The sequence below is a fragment of the Ambystoma mexicanum genome, chromosome 1p (assembly GCF_040938575.1).
Source record: "Ambystoma mexicanum isolate Mex_15411 chromosome 1p, UKY_AmexF1_1, whole genome shotgun sequence".
Taxonomy (NCBI): Eukaryota; Metazoa; Chordata; class Amphibia; order Caudata; family Ambystomatidae; genus Ambystoma; species Ambystoma mexicanum.
The window spans coordinates 243,440,270-243,457,976 of record NC_090921.1 but is presented as its reverse complement, the minus strand read 5'-3'; the positions used below and the strand labels follow the sequence as shown (position 1 = coordinate 243,457,976).

General features: G+C 41.6%; 1 protein-coding gene across 1 annotated transcript in view; it reads right to left on the bottom strand.

Moving 5' to 3' along the window:
- The window catches only part of LOC138568659 (polyunsaturated fatty acid lipoxygenase ALOX15B-like), a 169,513-nt gene that overhangs the window by 64,565 nt on the left and 87,241 nt on the right, over nt 1-17,707 (bottom strand). The window contains exon 4 of the mRNA XM_069646449.1: nt 16,689-16,811. Within this exon, the coding sequence (XP_069502550.1) occupies nt 16,689-16,811 (123 nt within the window). The remainder of the gene's footprint in view (nt 1-16,688; nt 16,812-17,707) is intronic.

The window sequence follows — 17,707 nt, the reverse complement described above, 5'->3', positions numbered from 1 at the left end:
ATTTTCATTATCTCATTTTATCATTCTTTAAACTCATGGAACTACACTCAAATGGGAAAACCAAGCGTTTGCCAGCTTACCCATGAATAAGTTGTATAAGCACAGACAAAATATAAAAGGGCAAGAGTAAAAATGATATTCTCCCCAGCCTTAGAAGAAGTGGGAAACGATGCAGCCATAAATGTCACCAGATAGGATGGGGGACTCTTCTGGGGTTTCGGTCCAAGAACACTTGCTTTTCAAGGCGAAGAAAAGAAAAGCAGCTGGCCATGGAAATCCTCTAAAACATGATGCATAAATCAAGGATACCCAAGCCGCCTCTAACCCCCCCCCAGCACCCTCCAACATATTTCATTGAATGAACTGCGAGAGGCCTGGACCACTGGACTGAAGTAAGGGTACATTTCAAGTGAGGACCCCTATACTGCAAAGTGCCTTTCACTCTGCAAATCTGAAGAACTTGCTTCTGGTCTTTGAAATGAAGGATTTTAGTTAGTCAACGACAGTGTTCTTTGGCTACTGCTTGCCAAATAAATCCAGGATCATAGTTTCAAAAAAGGAGTCTGTACCTGTAATACACGAGAATTCTGAAAAGCCAACAATTTGGATGACAGTAAATCTAGAGTGACCACTTCAGATCTCTCTTTGCCAGATGAATCCGGACCAGGATTCAAGACATTGCCGAACCACTGCCAGCACATTTGGTAGATTGGTCAGGTTTTACACTGATGTCCCAACTGCCTTTTAGATGAGAGCCAGGTTTATCAAAAGCAAGTCTGGGAAGGCCTTACTAATGAGTTAGAAGGCCCAATTTAATACCCAATCCTTCAATGGCTATCTTTTGGTCTGAAAGTATCTCCTTAATCTCTATTGTGGACATGGTGGGGGTGGCAAACCAGAAGAGTAATGTTTCGGGATGGCTAAAGGAGCATCAGCGACACACTTTGGTAAAGATGCCTACTCTAGCCAGGCCTGGCATTTATCGTGCTTCCTTACATTCAAGATCCTATGGACCAAGTCCAGGCAAAGGAGAAGTACCTCGCTGCAATATCTGGAGGAAGCCAACATGATTAAGGAAGCTCTGAGACACCAGCAGTATGCCGAATACTGGGAATGCACAGGCAAAACTGCCTACAAAAGGTAACATTGGCCCTAGAAAGTCTCAAAGGGAATCAAGCAACAGACTGATAATTGGTCTATATCATGATGAGTCACAACAATAAGGATTCACAGGCCCCCCAGAAAGACTCCGTCACCACCAGGGCCCACAGCCAAACTCGACCAGATGGAGCTTACTGCACAACAGGCATGCTCACCAAGCATGTGTGGGTTCCAATGCTCAAGAGGCTCTCCCGCAGAGTGAGAAGCCGGACCACTGTAAGCCATGCACCACAATGGGCCCATGAGGAATGATGGTTAATTACAAAATGCAATTACCCCAGCATTCCAGCTCCAAGCAAACTTCCAGCCAATAGACTGAATGAGCACCTCCACTCTGCAACAGCCCTGCAGAGCCAATAAAGATGGGTTCGTACTTCAGAGGGGTAGAGCCACTCACTTGGCAATGGATTAAGCAGCCATGGAGAATGTAGGGGGTGAGTAAAGTACCTTAACACCAACGAAGTGACTGACTGGAGCACAGCCCCCAAACAAGTGGTCATCTCTGGCAAACAAGCACGGCCTAGGCTATTCATATTTCCTCCGAATGCTAACAAGCCACCATGCATGAGCCTGCACTGACAGGAAATGTGCCTACCTAGGTATGATCACTAATATTTTCACTCATGGCAGCAACCCATGGCAGGCTGGCGAGGTACCAAGCCGCAACAATGTCTCCAGTCATCTGGTCCTTGATCAGACAAGGCACAGAAGTATGTATAGCAGAATTAATGCTAGACTAATCGGGCTCAGCAGGTTTCCACAAAACGTGCCATCTTGAAGCCAGCTCTCCAGCGCCCCCTGTTCCCTGCACTGAAAAATGCTCGAGTCCTATTGTTGATTGCATACATAGCTGACTTAGTGTACTATGAACACAGTGCACAATTTGGCATAAGCTCTTACACATCACTGATGGGCACTGAGGCCAACTTATCCAGTTACTTCAAAGTACCTAACAAACTGGCAAGGCAGCATAGATAGGAAGGGTGTTTGGTTGCACAGAAAAGTAGAAACAAAAACTTCATTCCACCTGCACACACCCTTCATGGAATCTATAATCGTGTCCTCTGTCCTTAAGAACACATTCATAAAATTATAAAACCTTTGGAAACTGCATCAAAAAAATAAAGAATGATTTGAGATGATCCCGGGTAAGGCAAGTAAGATGGTGCATCATTCAAACCACAAGTCATGTGCTTCCCCTCTGTGTCTTTAATAGAATCAAGACTTCCCTGTACATTTGGGAAATCTTTATTGTAGCATGGGCACACTGGAGAAAAGTAAGATTGAATGGGGATATTTTGTTAAATCAAGGAGTAAAAAGAAACGTGGTAGAGGGTAGGTACATTTAGTTTGGGAGTTACGGTTCAAGGTCATTGTACAACTGAATAACCTACCAGCAGAAGTGGGGCATTAACATTGCCATTATTCAAAAGACTTTGGATAGTAGTACAAATATTTGAGAAGCAGAAAATCATTGAGGGGCCCAGTGGGATCAGGTGATGGCTGCAATGAATTGGTTCAAGTCTCTCCTACGAATTTGACCAGTATTAGGACCAAGATTAAACCTACAAGAAATCTGCCCTCTTACTAGGCGATATGGTTTTTCGTCCCGGATGCTGTTTAACCCAGGACTCCTTCCTGAGCCTCTCAAACATATAGTCCCACAAACTAGCATTACCTGGTGGAAACGGTCATTGACCCAAGAGCTTTTTCAAACATTTATTGAAACTTGACATTTCATGACCATGCAAAAGTCAATTGAATGACTGCTTAAAGTAGGAGCTATGAAAGAATACAAAGAAAAAAGAATCAGACTAAAGTGAAACAGTACAGCTCCAGGATATAGAAACATGAAAAGGACAAATAGTCTATTATCTCCACCCATGTTGACCCCATTAGTAGTCTCACATCTACATTCAGTAGCGGGGTCCCTTTTGCCCCCCCCCCCCACTACTGGTAGCCTTACTGTCCTCGGAAGACATGTAATAAGCCTAATGAGGACCATATCCATTAGCTTAAATGAAATCAATGAGTGGGACAAGGTTGCCACAAATGTGGCAGACTCAATAGGGATGTTGCCCATTGACAACCAATATAACTAGCGCCTCAGAAAGGAGGCAGGGATGCTGCAGCTCCTTCCATCATTGGGCAATTAATATCTTGTTGGCCAAGAATCTGTTTAATCAAACCCGTTACAGAGCCCCCCCATATTCTGCCTGGGTACCATAGCAAGTAGAACAGCTCCCTCCAAGACACGTGCATTTTAGGGTGACAGAGAGCTCCAATCTATGAAAAGCTCTTGCCTAGTGGTGTTGCAGAAGTAGACAAGTCTGGGTTACATGCCCAAGGCCAAGTGGAAGGTAGCTTTACCACTGCTGTTAATCAGGCAGTTTTGTATAGGAGTGTAAACCACTAAGTGAGATAATTCTGTTAAACAATGCAACAATCCCAGAGGAATCAAGTGATCTAATCAAGTGAGTAATAAAGCTACATGTAAGAACAAAGGAGGAGCGTAAACTGAATTTCCAAAATGCTGGGCTAATAGATCAAAGAAACAAAGAATAAATTCCCCCAGTACTAAAATAAGCAAGCCTCCAGAAGGTTTGTCCATTCTTTGTTGAGCTAAGCGACTGTCAGAGGTTTTGGAACAGACTGCTGCTAAAACTTTAGTTGCACTGGGTGCTATGAGAGTTGTTGAACGTTCCCCAAGGGAGGCTCCTCCCGTTAACAAAGCATTACCCAGAGTAGCAGATAAGACCTAATTTTCCTATGCTATTCAAATGGATCTACCCATAGTGGTGAATCTCGCTCCCACAGCAGACTGTTCAAGCCGATGAAATGGGTTTGAAATTTGATACCCCTAAACAGGGCAGAGCCAAAAGTGACTCAAATGTTTCAGATCATACTTGGGTCCCTCTTTGGTCCCTTTGAATTCCCCCACAAATATTTGTATACAGCCTGAAAGCAGTACTAACCACAATACTTGACATAAGGGGAGGGGGTGCAGAGTGACGTCCACAAATGAAGTGTATAGTGTTCTAAAAGGTTGTAGGGGAGTGGAAAGCCAGAACCATGCTGTCAAGTCACGCTTTTCAGTTGGTCCTAACGCAGGTCTGAACTTGGATAACCGTGGCAGTCGGGTGGGTTATAAAGAGAGTAGTAGTGAACAAATGAAATCCTAGAAGATAAGTATTTGGTGTTAAATTGTTGGAGCATACTTTGCTTTCTGGTGAAATCTCAAATTTGCCAGCCATTTACTCAAGAAATATCTAACAAGTGGATGTTGTAGATTTATAGATTTATATAGGAAGCTCAAGCTGTGAGAATATTATATATATATATATATATATATATATATATATATATATATATATATATATATATATATATATATATATATATTCAGTGAAAAAAACTTTGTTAAAGGGACGTTATGGTTCCAAGTAAAACCAAAAAACCCCTGAAATTCGCCAGTTATGGTAAGCTAAGCAACCATAACTCGCACCACCACCGTGCACTGCTAAAACTAACACCCACAACATCAAAGATGGCATCACAAATGTCATTGATGACATCACATGTGTATGTACTTTTCATGAAATGTGTACACGGAATTCTTTGTTGCGTAAAAAGTGTCAAGGATCATTGCAATAAATATCATACCCTAATTAGTGCATTGAACAATGCATTGATTAAATAGCATTCTATTATGGGGTTCTATCTAGTATACTAAGCTACTCATGCGGAAACATAGCATTGTGTGCAGCGTACAAGATGAAGGTATAATATTCGTAATGTTAATACGTTGAATAATGAAATAATTGTTTTAATAGATTTGTGTACTGTGAAATATGTACTAAGTAGCTAATAAAACACATGCATTACATAATTGCATTACTATAGACAAAACACAAAGACACAAGAACACATACCAATATGGGTATATACAGGGAAAGTGAAGTTGCAAAAAAGCACAAGTAGTAGCAGAAACAATTCATAACTTAACTGATTATTTTCTACAAATAAATGATTGCTATGTTTCAAAGCTGCTATTTACCCTATGTATATGTATCACTTGATGTGACTGGACCCTAAGGAAAGTAGTGAGTACAATGTATACAAATATGACCATATACTGGGAAAGTACAAGCATAAAAAAAAACAGAACTGTCAAAAAGTGCTCATAAGTCTATTGATTATCTTTATGCACAAAAAGGATGGCCGTCTTTCAAGCTTGTGTCTACCCGTATGTATGTTTCATATGTTGTGACTGGACTCTAAGGGAATTACTGTAAGAACCTACTTGAAGGATACATCTACAAATAAAATAACATTTTTAGTCTGACTGTTACTGAAGAAAACCATGTGGCCTAGATATGTCAGCAAAAGAAAAAAAGAGTGAGCCAGACATGTGATGTCAATGGCATTTGTGATGTCATCTTTGATGTCGTGGGCGTTAGTCTTAGCAGTGCACGGTGGTGGCGCGAAGGGTTCTTCGGTTTAACTTTGAACCAGAACGTCCCTTTAACAAACTTTTTTCATTGAATTTCATAGGTTTTTAGTAGCGCAACGTCACCATAACATCCTTTTCAATAGATAAAGACCACTAGCATCTTAGGTCCTCAAAGTGGGAACCCGGGTGGTTAAAAAAAATAAAAATAAAATAAAAGTAAAAGATGGCCACCATGGAAAGGGAAGGCGAGGTGTATAAAGAGAACACAACAGGGCATGAGCAGGGGGTGGGGGCAACAGGAGACACGGGGCATGAGCGGGGGTGGGTGAAAGGAGGGAGACATGGGGCATGAGCGGGGGGAAGGGGAGAGACATGGGGCATGAGTGGGGGTGGGGGAAGAGGAGAGACCTGGGGCATGAGCGGGGGTGGGGGGGAAGGGGAGAGACATGGGGCATGAGCGGGGGGAAGGGGAGAGACATGGGGCATGAGTGGGGGTGGGGGGAAGAGGAGAGACACAGGGCATGAGCGGGGGTGGGGGAAGGGGAGAGACAGGGCATGAGCGGGGGTGGGGGGGGAAGGGGAGAGACACTGGGCATGAGCGGGGGAGGGGGGAAGGGGAGAGACAGGGCATGAGCAGGGGTGACACGGGGCATGGGTGGGGGGGGGGACACAAGGGAGCCACAGGGCACGAGTGGGGGTGAGAGGGAACAGTAGGGAAACATGGGGCATGGGTGGGGGAAGGGGAGAGACACGAGGGTCTGCGCCTCACCGCCTTGAAAGAAACATTACTGCCTACACACTCGTGGCCGATGCAGGGCCAGGCAGCAGATCCCGCTCCTATTGACAAAGCCTATCATGCGATAAACAAAGATGGCGGGCGTTTCTGAAAATAGACGCACTGCACGCTTCACGGCAGCCAATAGAAAAGCACGTCAGATGTCCGTGGACATCGCGCAAACCGCTTGCCCAATCCCCGCCCTGTCCGCGGAGCAAACAGTGAAGTGTGTCCACGAAGCGTACACAGATATCACTAATTTTTTCTGACCTACTTTTTGGTCATTTAAAAAACTACTGGATGGATTTTTACCAAATTTGCAAAAGCACGCTTTCGGGACCAAGCCACTGCTCCTGGTACAAATTTGGTGAAAATCCATCCAGCGGTTTGAGCTGTAGGCGCAAGCAAAGTTTTTTCCCCATTCAGTCTATGGGGAAAAACAAATGTGGGGCCCCCCTATAACTTTGCCCCCCCTGGACCAAACCTCACCAAACTAAATTCAGAGTGGGCCATATACTTTTGCAAAGTTTGGCGAGGATTCGTCCAGGGGGAGCGATAAGCCACCCAAAAGTGCTCTTCCTATGGAAACAGCAACTTAACCATAACTACATGGCCACTATTGTGGCCATCTAATATATATATATATATATATATATATATATATATATATATATATATATATATATATATAGATATCTATATCCATGTACATATACATATACATATACAATCCCTGCGTGCATTTAGTTTTGACCTTTCCTTTTATAAAGAGAAGGGTAGAAATTGTAGGTTAAAGGATGATTAAACATTGGGTATGCTCTTGCCGAATTAGATTTTGATCTCACTGGATCAGGGGTTATTCAAGAGAGATCCAGGTGTTTGAATAGGCCACAATTCTCTGAACACAAAAGACTGCTCTTGGTTATCAGGAGCACTGCGTCTCAAATCCTGAGCACATTTTCTATACTACCCAATTTAGAGCCTCCCGATTTTTAACTGAACTGGTTGGTAAAAAATGTTTATGTCCACGGTTATTCCAGGAGAAAAGAGTTGGGCCAGACTTGGAACAAAAAGCATTTTCATTGAAATGAACCTGGTTGATGAGTGTTCCTTCTCTAGATTGATTGACTTCCAGCTTTCAGGCTGCCAAACATGGGGTCTATGATTGCCCGTTCAGCAGCCTATTTTAGGTGTGTAAAGAAATGGAAAATATTGACTGCACAAATGTTTGCTTTGGTGTTTTGACAGCCCATGTAAAAATTACTGTGCAGTATGTTCTGGATCTCTTGATTCCAAATGTGTATTGGCATGTGGAAATTGGCGATTTGGGTGGTTTAGAGCACATTTTGCTATGCCAACAATTGGAACAGCAAGTATTTGGGAGGCCAGGTTATATTTTCTGGAGACTTAAATGCATTAGGTATACATATGGATTGCTCACAGGGTTTGATCCCTGACTCAAGAGTGCGGATTACAAAGTGCCATCAAGGATGGCGCTGGTTAAAGTGTTTTAGTGGGTTAGGACTTTTACTGAAGGACAACATTCCCGATGACATTTCTAGTAATTCTACATGGCCAAATAAGCAGCCTTTTCAACAAAATATTTTACAGGTAAACTGTTTTGACACATGCAAATCCCTTACTTGAATCAACATAATATAGTCACCATTGCACACTATCAGCGACATTAGAGTAACTATTTATGTATGGCCATGAGGAGAATTGTGGGCCCTATGACCAAACTGTAAATGAAGCCGGGAAGAGTGTGACCGGGAATCTGGGTTCTGTAATCAAGGTTAATGAGACCATGGCTGCTTTTCTTCGATAAACCTCATTTGATTGAAAATACAAGATGTTCAAAATGGACAATTTTCTGGAGAAGATTATCACTTAAGTCTGGCTTCTGTTGACTCTGGTGCTAGGGGGAAACAAAGCACTTCCCATGTTTTCCGACATTACTACAAGAGAAGATCTAGATATAGATATATAAAAAGGAGGCTTACAAACACCTCAATAACACGACATACTATATAAGAATAGAGAAAAACCCAACTAAAATGGTAGAAGGGTCAAGTCATTTCTCAAAAAATGGGAACAAAAAGGAATACTAACAGAAGACAACTGCAAATTGCTGACCATGAACTCCACTACATCAACGATCTACTTTCTTCCAAAAGTCCACAAAAACCTGAAAAAACCTCCCGGAAGACCGATTGTCTCTAAAAGGTTCGGCCCTAGAGAACATGTCCAAGTATATAGATTAGGTTCTCTTCCCATTTATTTCATCATTGCCATCATACATTAGAGACACCACAGACTTCCTAACACAAATCAATGACATACCTTTGGAAGCACACTATATGATGGCAACTATGGATGTGTATATACACATCGATAGGCCACACATGGAAAACTGGCATGTCAGCATTCCTTAAATACAAGATCTCTGAACTCGAGCACACAGATGGGCTTGGAAATGATTGACCTCTTTAACGAATAATCTCTTAATTATTAATCAAGAGTTCTTCAAACAAGGTACCAAGATGGGCACAACTTTTGCACCTTTCTATGCAAATCTTACAATGGGTGCTTGGGAGGAACAAGTATGGTCTGAAAGAAATCCTGAGAGCACTGAAAACGTGATTCTAAGGCTCAGGTATATTGATAACCGGTTTACGATCTGGAAAGGATCTGAATAAGGGTGGTTGAATTTTGTGAAACATCTTAATAGGAATGACAATTTGAGGTTCACTGAAACCCACAGTAGAGATTCGATAACTTTTTTGAAAAGTCTAGTATGGAGTGTTCCATATGGTGAATTAGACTAAGAGGAAACAGCACTTCGGAAGCCTATGATGAACACAGCAATGTGCTTTCTAAAAGAGGCATACCCCCAAAAAGTTATTGAACGAGCATTCATAAGAGTGAGAAAACAAGACAGACAAACCCCCCCTCAGAGAATCAAAGACAAACAGAAAAGAAAAATTCAGACGAGACGACACGTCTGATACTTACCTTTGACAGTTAATCAACTGAAATCAGACACATTACGTAGACATTGGAAAATTTTACTTGCAGATTATGATCTTGCCAAAAGCCTCATCAAGAGACCAGACATAAGTTTTAGGAGAAACAAGTCAATTAAGGATGTATTAGTTCAAAGTTTTATGGCACATAAAAAGATGGAAGCTGGTTACGAAATCAGAGAAAGGGCTTCTCCAAGTGCATGAAATGCAATATGTGCAAGTATGCTAAAAACTGAATCGTTCAAGCATCCAATAACTGGTAAGATTTCAATCAAGGACATAATCACGTGATACAGACCATGTGGTATATGTTTTAAGTTGTGCATGCCAAAAATGGTACATTGGAAGCACCAAATGTAAATTGAAGATCAGGGGGCAACAGCACGTTATAGCGATCATACACCAAGATGCAAACTATCCAATTACAAAACATTTTTTAGACTTCCATTAAAATATGGAGAGTTTTACATTTCTTGGAATCCATGGAGTAAAAACTGGACCACGTGGAGGAGATCGAGCATATGCTCTGCCAAAAAGACAGTGCATCCTTGATTTTGAGAGCAAACATCCCCAAGGACATAACATTGATGAAGAGTTATACACCTTTTTGGGACAATAGTAAGAGAATTGGGTTACAGGTTTTGATAGCTAGTTTCACCTCATTTTCAGGATGATAGTGAAGCTTAATGCTGCGTTAGACTTGAAAATTAGTTTTGTTTACCGTTTTTAGGTGCTGGTTTTACATTTTCTATCACCCTGTTCCCTTTTCTTTTTTCTTTTTTCGCACATTGCACTTTTTCTATGATAAATACTCAGCAATCGGTTTGATGCTGGAATAAGAGAGCGATTTGCCGGATAATTGCTCAGTTGTGGAAAATAATTGTTAACATAGGTTTCTGGTAGTAGAGCTCAAATAGGTTGCATATTGTGGATTGGGTATGTGACATTTTTCTAAAATAATGCTCACAAAAGAGGACAATTTTTAGATTTCTGTATTCCATTGTTGAAGGCACTCCATTATAGAGATGTCAATTATGACACGTCAATTGATCCGGATAAACTGAAAAGTAGCAAATAAGGGGAATGATAACTATGCAGGCTCATAGATTACTACCAATGTACTGCATTTCAGCGTAAATTGTAAGTAATTCTACAGTCAAGATTGACCACTATGCACTTTAGGTTTGATTGTTTAAATATGATAGCTACTAGCACTTTGCACCTTAACTAAGAGGCAAATATGTCCAAATATAGGAATACTATTCTTGGTATAGAATTGGAGTGCAATAATGAAGATGTATGAGATGCATGTACTATGGAAAACCAGATAATAGATGGCGTCTGTGGGCTTTGCACTACCCAACGATGCTTCATATTTTAGATTGAGCACTATGCACTTTGTATTTAATTGTTTACATAGGATGATAGCTATTAACATGTTGCACTTTATTTTAAGAGCTAAATTATGGTCCATTTTTAGGACTTCAATCCAGAGATAACAATCAAATTACCAAAATTACAGATTTAGACACAGATACACAGCAATTAGAAAGCAGGCTGATAAACTGCAACATTAGTTAGCACAGGGCACTAGGCAACTGATTATCCACAGGTGTGCGGCTGCCAATACAGTGCATTTGTGCTATGAAGCCACATAGGAAATACATATACCATGATGATTGGCAATGAATTTGGTTTGCAGAAAGAAAATGTGCACTATGCATGGGATGAGCTATAATTGTAAAATGCACTGCCTTTTACTTTACACCTTTTTAAATGCTGTGCACTGTTAACCAACTATTGGCAAAGCAAAACACTGTCCCGTTATACACACAAGCATATACGGGCGTCAAACGAGAAACATGATTGAAAAGGCCAGATCTTGTTCATATCTCAATCTGCAACGTTGTGCATTCATCAAAAAATATGTGCTGTCAACCAAATACAGATGAAAATAAATCCACAACACGGCCAAACAAGGAGGGCAGTGATGGGGGTTAAACCATAGTCCAAAATGGCCGACAGGAAAATATGCAATATTTGGACAGATGGAGTGGTCCATTTTCTATGTCAAGCCTAAACAGACCGGGTATTTTACTGTGCACGCTAGGCGGAGAAAGGTGTTGTGAACAAGGAGAGGAAGCCGTGAAACACGTAAACGTCCTCTGAATCCCTTTGTATGTCACTATGGGAGTACCAAATTGTTTAATATTTTCATGGTTGCTCAGAAGCAGATGAATAAAATGAAGAATGCTTTAGACAACGAACTACTGTAGCTTGTGGATTATTACGGCTAAGAAGAGTGCAGCTCACCAGAACTGATGGATAATCAGTAAGGAAGAAAAATATATGTTACACATGCCCACAGATTAGATCCACGATACAAAAAGTAAAGGTGGCCATTTAGAACTGGTTGCAGGGTAAGTCATGCTAAAAAGGCGGCAAAAGGATGCAGAATCTATGCGGTTGCCCCTATACAGCCATCTCAACAGGTACATTCTCTATCCAAGCACGATTGGGTGTCCCACCTTGAGGTGCTGTACTCTGTACCGGAAGCGTCACCGGGAACTTCCCTTTCAAATAAATGTGTGAAGGAGCTGGTCGAGAGGATGGTTGGAAAGTGGATTGTGATGCAATGCTGGAAGCACTGAACATTTAAAATAAAAAAATAAAAAGCACCTCACATGCATCCGGCCCCAATAAGCTGTCACATTTGTCATTTAATGGGGATTCCTACACCTTTTAAAAGTCCTGGTCAACTGCAAACAGTGCCGATATTCAAGGAACACGATCTGAGCTCACAAACTACCGACCTATAGCAAGGAGTTTACGTCAGTGTTGGAGCAGCACCTTGAATTATGGGAAAAATAATCTGGTAGGATAAAGAAATGTCAGACTGGCTGCAGGAGGCATATGGGAACATCTCTGAATTGATTAATGTTAAAATGCATGAAAAACCTTGCCTGGTCAGGAAAGTACGATTCCATCTTGGCGGCAATGGACCTCTCGGCCACATTGGATGCGGCCGGCCGATAGAGGTCTTTTGTGGTCTAAATTGAACAACTGAGGAATTCCATATGGAACTGTGCAGAATTACAATAAATCTAACCTTCAGGTCAGGCTAAACCAAAATGGGCACCTTTCCTGCAAAATCCCACTTTTAGGGGATAGCGGAAGAGGGTCGATAAGGGCTGCGTGCTTGTGCCCTGCATTTTAATCTTTACATGTCGGACATCCAGGATAATTTGGAATCAGCTGCTTTTGCCTGTCTGAAATATGTAATTTGAAACCTATATGGCTAGCATAAACCAATGATTTCTTAATCTTCCACTGTACACAGATGGGCATGCAGCATTTAATTAACACCTTCACAAATTTTGCTTTGGCCCATTCGCTTAAAATAAAGCTAGCTAAAACCAAAATAATGCATTGAAGAAAAACAAAATGGAAAAGTACCTCATGTCAATGGAGAGTTGGGTCTGAAGTGTTTGAGAAAGTGGACAGCTTCATTTACCTTGGGTTCCCAATTACGGCCAAACCAAAGAAAACTCCAAACAGGGAGTGGTTAAAAAAAACAGGTAATATCTATCATGGACTAACCAGTTGAGCATGGTTGATGCTGGTTATGGCACATTTTCTCTGGTTCCCATTTTAAAACTTGATTAGGGGAACATTGTCCCCAAATGTTTATATGGGATGGAGGTCCAAGGACTTGTGACTCTGGATTTATTTTAGCCTACTTGAAGGAACTGATTTGGAGGAGCGCTTTGAGGGTCCAAGTTCCGTACCAATATCTGCCATCAGGTATGAACTCAGCACCTGCTCAATGTCCTGTAGGGCACACTGGAAACTATCCTTTTAGAACAAGATTAGGAGTCCACTGAAAGACCCATTATTTAATGATTTGAAATTTTAGAGGAGAATGGCAATCGGTTATCAGATCAGTGTTTTGTCTTGACCTTAGCAAAATTGGATCATGGCCCGAAGAAAAGCTAAACGGTTGCTATATGAACAAGGCTAGATAGCAACCACAGAAGGACTGCATAAATATCAAGTCATCTGTGCTTTGAGCACAAACAGGTGGGACATTTAACTCATCTTGCAAACTAAACCGATAGGAAGATTGGGTGTCTTTTCTTAAAATTCATATGGAACTTGCTCCCAACTAAAGAAATCCTCGTTGATATGTTGGGAACACCCGGCTAACTTTAGATTTTGTAACTTGCATGGCCAAAGTGAGACTTGAGGCATTTAATGATTTCATGCAATGCAGTACAAGGTAGATGAATGACGCTGCTTAGAAAGTTTGAAAAGGTGTTATTGGGAAAGCTTAACTACTTGGCGGAACACAACCTCGACTGTATTGCTAGTAGTAGTCTTCTTGAACTCTTTGCAGCTGGAACAATCCAACTAGAAATTCTTGCATGGAGCTCTTTTCATAATGTGCTTGCTATTTTAGATACAGTTTAAATTGTACTTTAGGAAAGTGCTGTAGGAACCCGTTTCTGGATGATTGTGTTAATTATTTGAACTTTTCCCTTTCTTGTAAGGTAATTAATGTGCATATGATCAGTTTTAACTTAATGGAACCATCTTTTTTAGCTGTTTGGGTTGAATGGAGGTCTGCTGTTTTAAGAATTTTGTAGGTCAAGGAATGTTTTGTATTGCAAAGATATATCAATGAAGTCCAGAAATGATAAATGGTGATTTGATTTTATATGTATTATTTATTATTTTTTTTTTTTTAGACATGTTCTATATGTAAATAGTTTTTTGTTGCGATTCATGTTTAAGGTCAAATCATTTAACCATGGGACATAAAATGCAATGAAAAAAAAAGTCCTCAGGTAGTGTGATTCCTTGCCTGGTCTCATTTCCCCCACTTGTATTAATGAAGGCTCCTCAGTGGTTGTGGCCGTGTAGCCTCTTCAATAAAGCCAAGGATTGCGATGCAGAGTCCTTGCATCCTTCCTGCTCCAGCAGCAAATAAGGTCTCTAATCTTGTTCCAAAGTAGGGCTGGGCAATATATCATGTTTGAGATATCTATACATTTTAAATATCAATAAAGGACTTCCACAAACACATACTAAAAAAGAAATTACAATTTGCTATTAACACAGTCATGTGTATTCTCAAACAGGAAGAGGAACACAATAATGGTGCAACATCTCGCATGTAGTTGGTGACTTGCAACTGCATACAAACAATATTGAGATATATTGTATATCAAGATATATAAAAAATATTGAGACATGATTTGGTCCATATCGCCAAGCCCTATTGCAACGTAATATTTTTTCACCCTTTTCCAGATGATAGGCCTTCCAGATTGCAGTGGTTGCGGGCAAGCTCCTCCATGGAGTCAAGTTCTCCAACTCGAAGCTACAGTTCCAATGATATTTTTGCCCAACTCACCCAGAGTTACTGTAATTTCAGTCCCGTTTGTCATCACCAACGACATCTTGAAAGTCTGCTTTCTTGGTCATGAGTTGACATGTGGTGCATGTGGAGGCTGTGGGGCTGAGATTTTATGGTCCAGAGGGTTTAGTTTGTTTCAAGCTTACTTTAGGATCCGAAAAGGATTCGATAGCCTTTGTATGCTTCTGCTCTGGAGCAGAGGTATCAATTTCTCCCTTTTATGGAGAGGAGACCTAGAGTTGATGTGGGCTTGCTAAGCTGTCATGTGTAGCCAACAAAGGGAGCCCCGACTGCCTGCTGCTAAGGTGCTGCACATTCTTGCTGACATAGCTTAAAATATGTGATATTTAACAAGCACCTTCTCATTTGTATGTGGTGGAGTCAGATAGCCAGAAGAACTGATGTTACAGTGAGGTAGCACCACTTCGGAAGACTGCTTCTCTGCAGCTTGCACAATGAAGAGGGGAGACGTGCCGCTAGAGTGAAGGCCATCTGCAGGGTGAGGTGGATGGACCCTTGTGAACATGTGCGTCAGGTGGCTGGGTGGGAAGCAAGAATAGTCTGCCCAGACCCAGGCGCTGATGCAGAAGAAAGTCATGAACTGTGTACCACAGTCCAGGCAATGTCGAGTAGGTTTGCTGAAAAATCAGTACATTGTAAGTATGGCTGGAAGGCACACGTGACAAGCTAGGATACCTTTGGGGAATGAAATCTGCACAGCAGCTCAAGTGCTAAGGGGCTAGATTTTGCATGATACTCCAGGTTGAAACCTGCTTCAGAAAGCATGACCGGCTTCAGAATGTATCCACTCCTGTTGCCCCTGCCTGGAGAAGCGGACATGAGTGGTTGGCCTTGGAGGCAGAGGTGGTGTGATGGAGATCACTCACCTTTTGAAAGCATGGGCTGACCAAGGATCCCAGGCACCTGCAAGCTTGCTCCTCTTGCTTGTCAAATCTTGCAGAAAAGATGGACAGTGGGTGTCATCTTGGGATCAGGTGCCTGCAGCCCACGGAGGAGGCACTTTCAGGACACTTCTCTGGCCAATCAACTCCTCAAATGTCACTGATTGATATAGCTATGAAAATCAGTTGCTCAGGTATCACTTACATATTGCCAGGGGGTCAGAGACATGCAAGTCTTTGGCAGAAATCCTGCAGCCGTGGAGGTGACAGAGGTCTAGTCAACGCCACAAATAGACACCTCCTCATGAATTACCCTTTGATCAACAAAGCTTCCCTGGACCACACTATCCAGCCGATTACCATGTCACTGTACTCACTTTATGGGGAAAAACTTGGAGCATGTATGTTCTAGACAGCTTAAGAATGTTAATTCTCATACCACGCTCTGGGTTCCTCGCTAGTCTCGCGTTCTTACAGTACCAAGACAGTAATCCTCCCAGTGTCGTCCATGTGCTGAAGGTTGAATGCAATTAGATTCTATCATTTGACCTCGGACATTTGTACCATGGTTTATTCCCTGGTGTTCTCCTGTGTGGATTTGGGCGACTGCTGTACTGGGTGGCTTGCGCACTGCCACCCTTGCCCTCTGAAAGGTTAGTCTACATTTGGTTGCTAATCTGGTAACTGGTGCTAGGAAATATGCCTCAACAGCTCCCCGGACTACTACTAATGTGCATATATAGAAATGTTCATGCCTGACTAATAAGGCAATGCTTGAGGGTTATCAATCCCACCTTCTGAAGGGGGCCGTGGACTTGCAACCATGAGATGGTAAATCTGGTGGAGCCCAGGTGTCGAAAGCGCGCCGACCCAAAAGCTTCCCTCCTGCTGTGCACACCCAGGAAATTAAGGTATTTTGGGGAAGCATTAGAACAGGCTCTGGATAACTTACGAAACGTTCTGGTTGATGGTCAAGTTGATTGTTTTCGTGACTGAGTACATAGAGTCTTTGTTCAACTCCTCGTGGTTGGCCACATCCAGGATCTTGGGAAAGCTGGGGTGGTAGACTTTCCACCTGGTGCAAGAGAAGAGGAAAGGAGACAAAAAGGTTAATTGCCACAAAAATAAATTCTGGATAAACATTTGGATGTTCAATAAAATGCTACTATGACTTAACCTACTAAATTTGATACCATTGAATCACATGTTTTTACACTACATCATAACCATTAGGACATGTTCAGACTAAATACATCCTATTGTTACTATTTTTTGTTCACCCATCTGGTATCTATCGTTTGACAAGCTGATAACCATTCCCACCATTATTTCTAGCTTGAGTGTGCAGAATAAAGCTGTTCTTAATTTCCTGCCAGTGCATACATCGATAACCCCCGAGATTAATCTTTATTGCCAAAATGTCACCTCCCACCCACCCTCCATTATCTATGCACTCCCTTTAGCAGCTCTAATAGTATTCCAAACTATATATTCATGCTACCAGTAGATCACCTGAACATTGGGAGTTGTGGTAGAAATCAGTGTTCAAACCTTAACCTGGTTTTGGGCTGGTCATTTTGAATGGGTCTAGCAAAAAAAATAAATAAATAAAATAGTCACTTCGAAAACCTGGGACACTACTAGCTACCCACCTCAACCACACTACAGCTGTAGGTGACCTACTCAACAAATGATCTTAACTATCAAATTGCATATTCAACCAAAGGCATGCTATCAAAAAAACATTTTAATTCATATATCAGACAATTTTCTCACAAAAACGTTTGACACCAATTGCTAGCGTTGCTTGAAGAACACCACAACACATGACAGATGGAATCAAACCCACATTCAGCTGTTTCTATGTCATATGCAGATGTGACTAGTATGCATTTTATGGTTACGAGATGTTAGTAACAGTGACTTAGACCATGTACAGACATTTTCAAAACATGGTTTGACAACTATGTA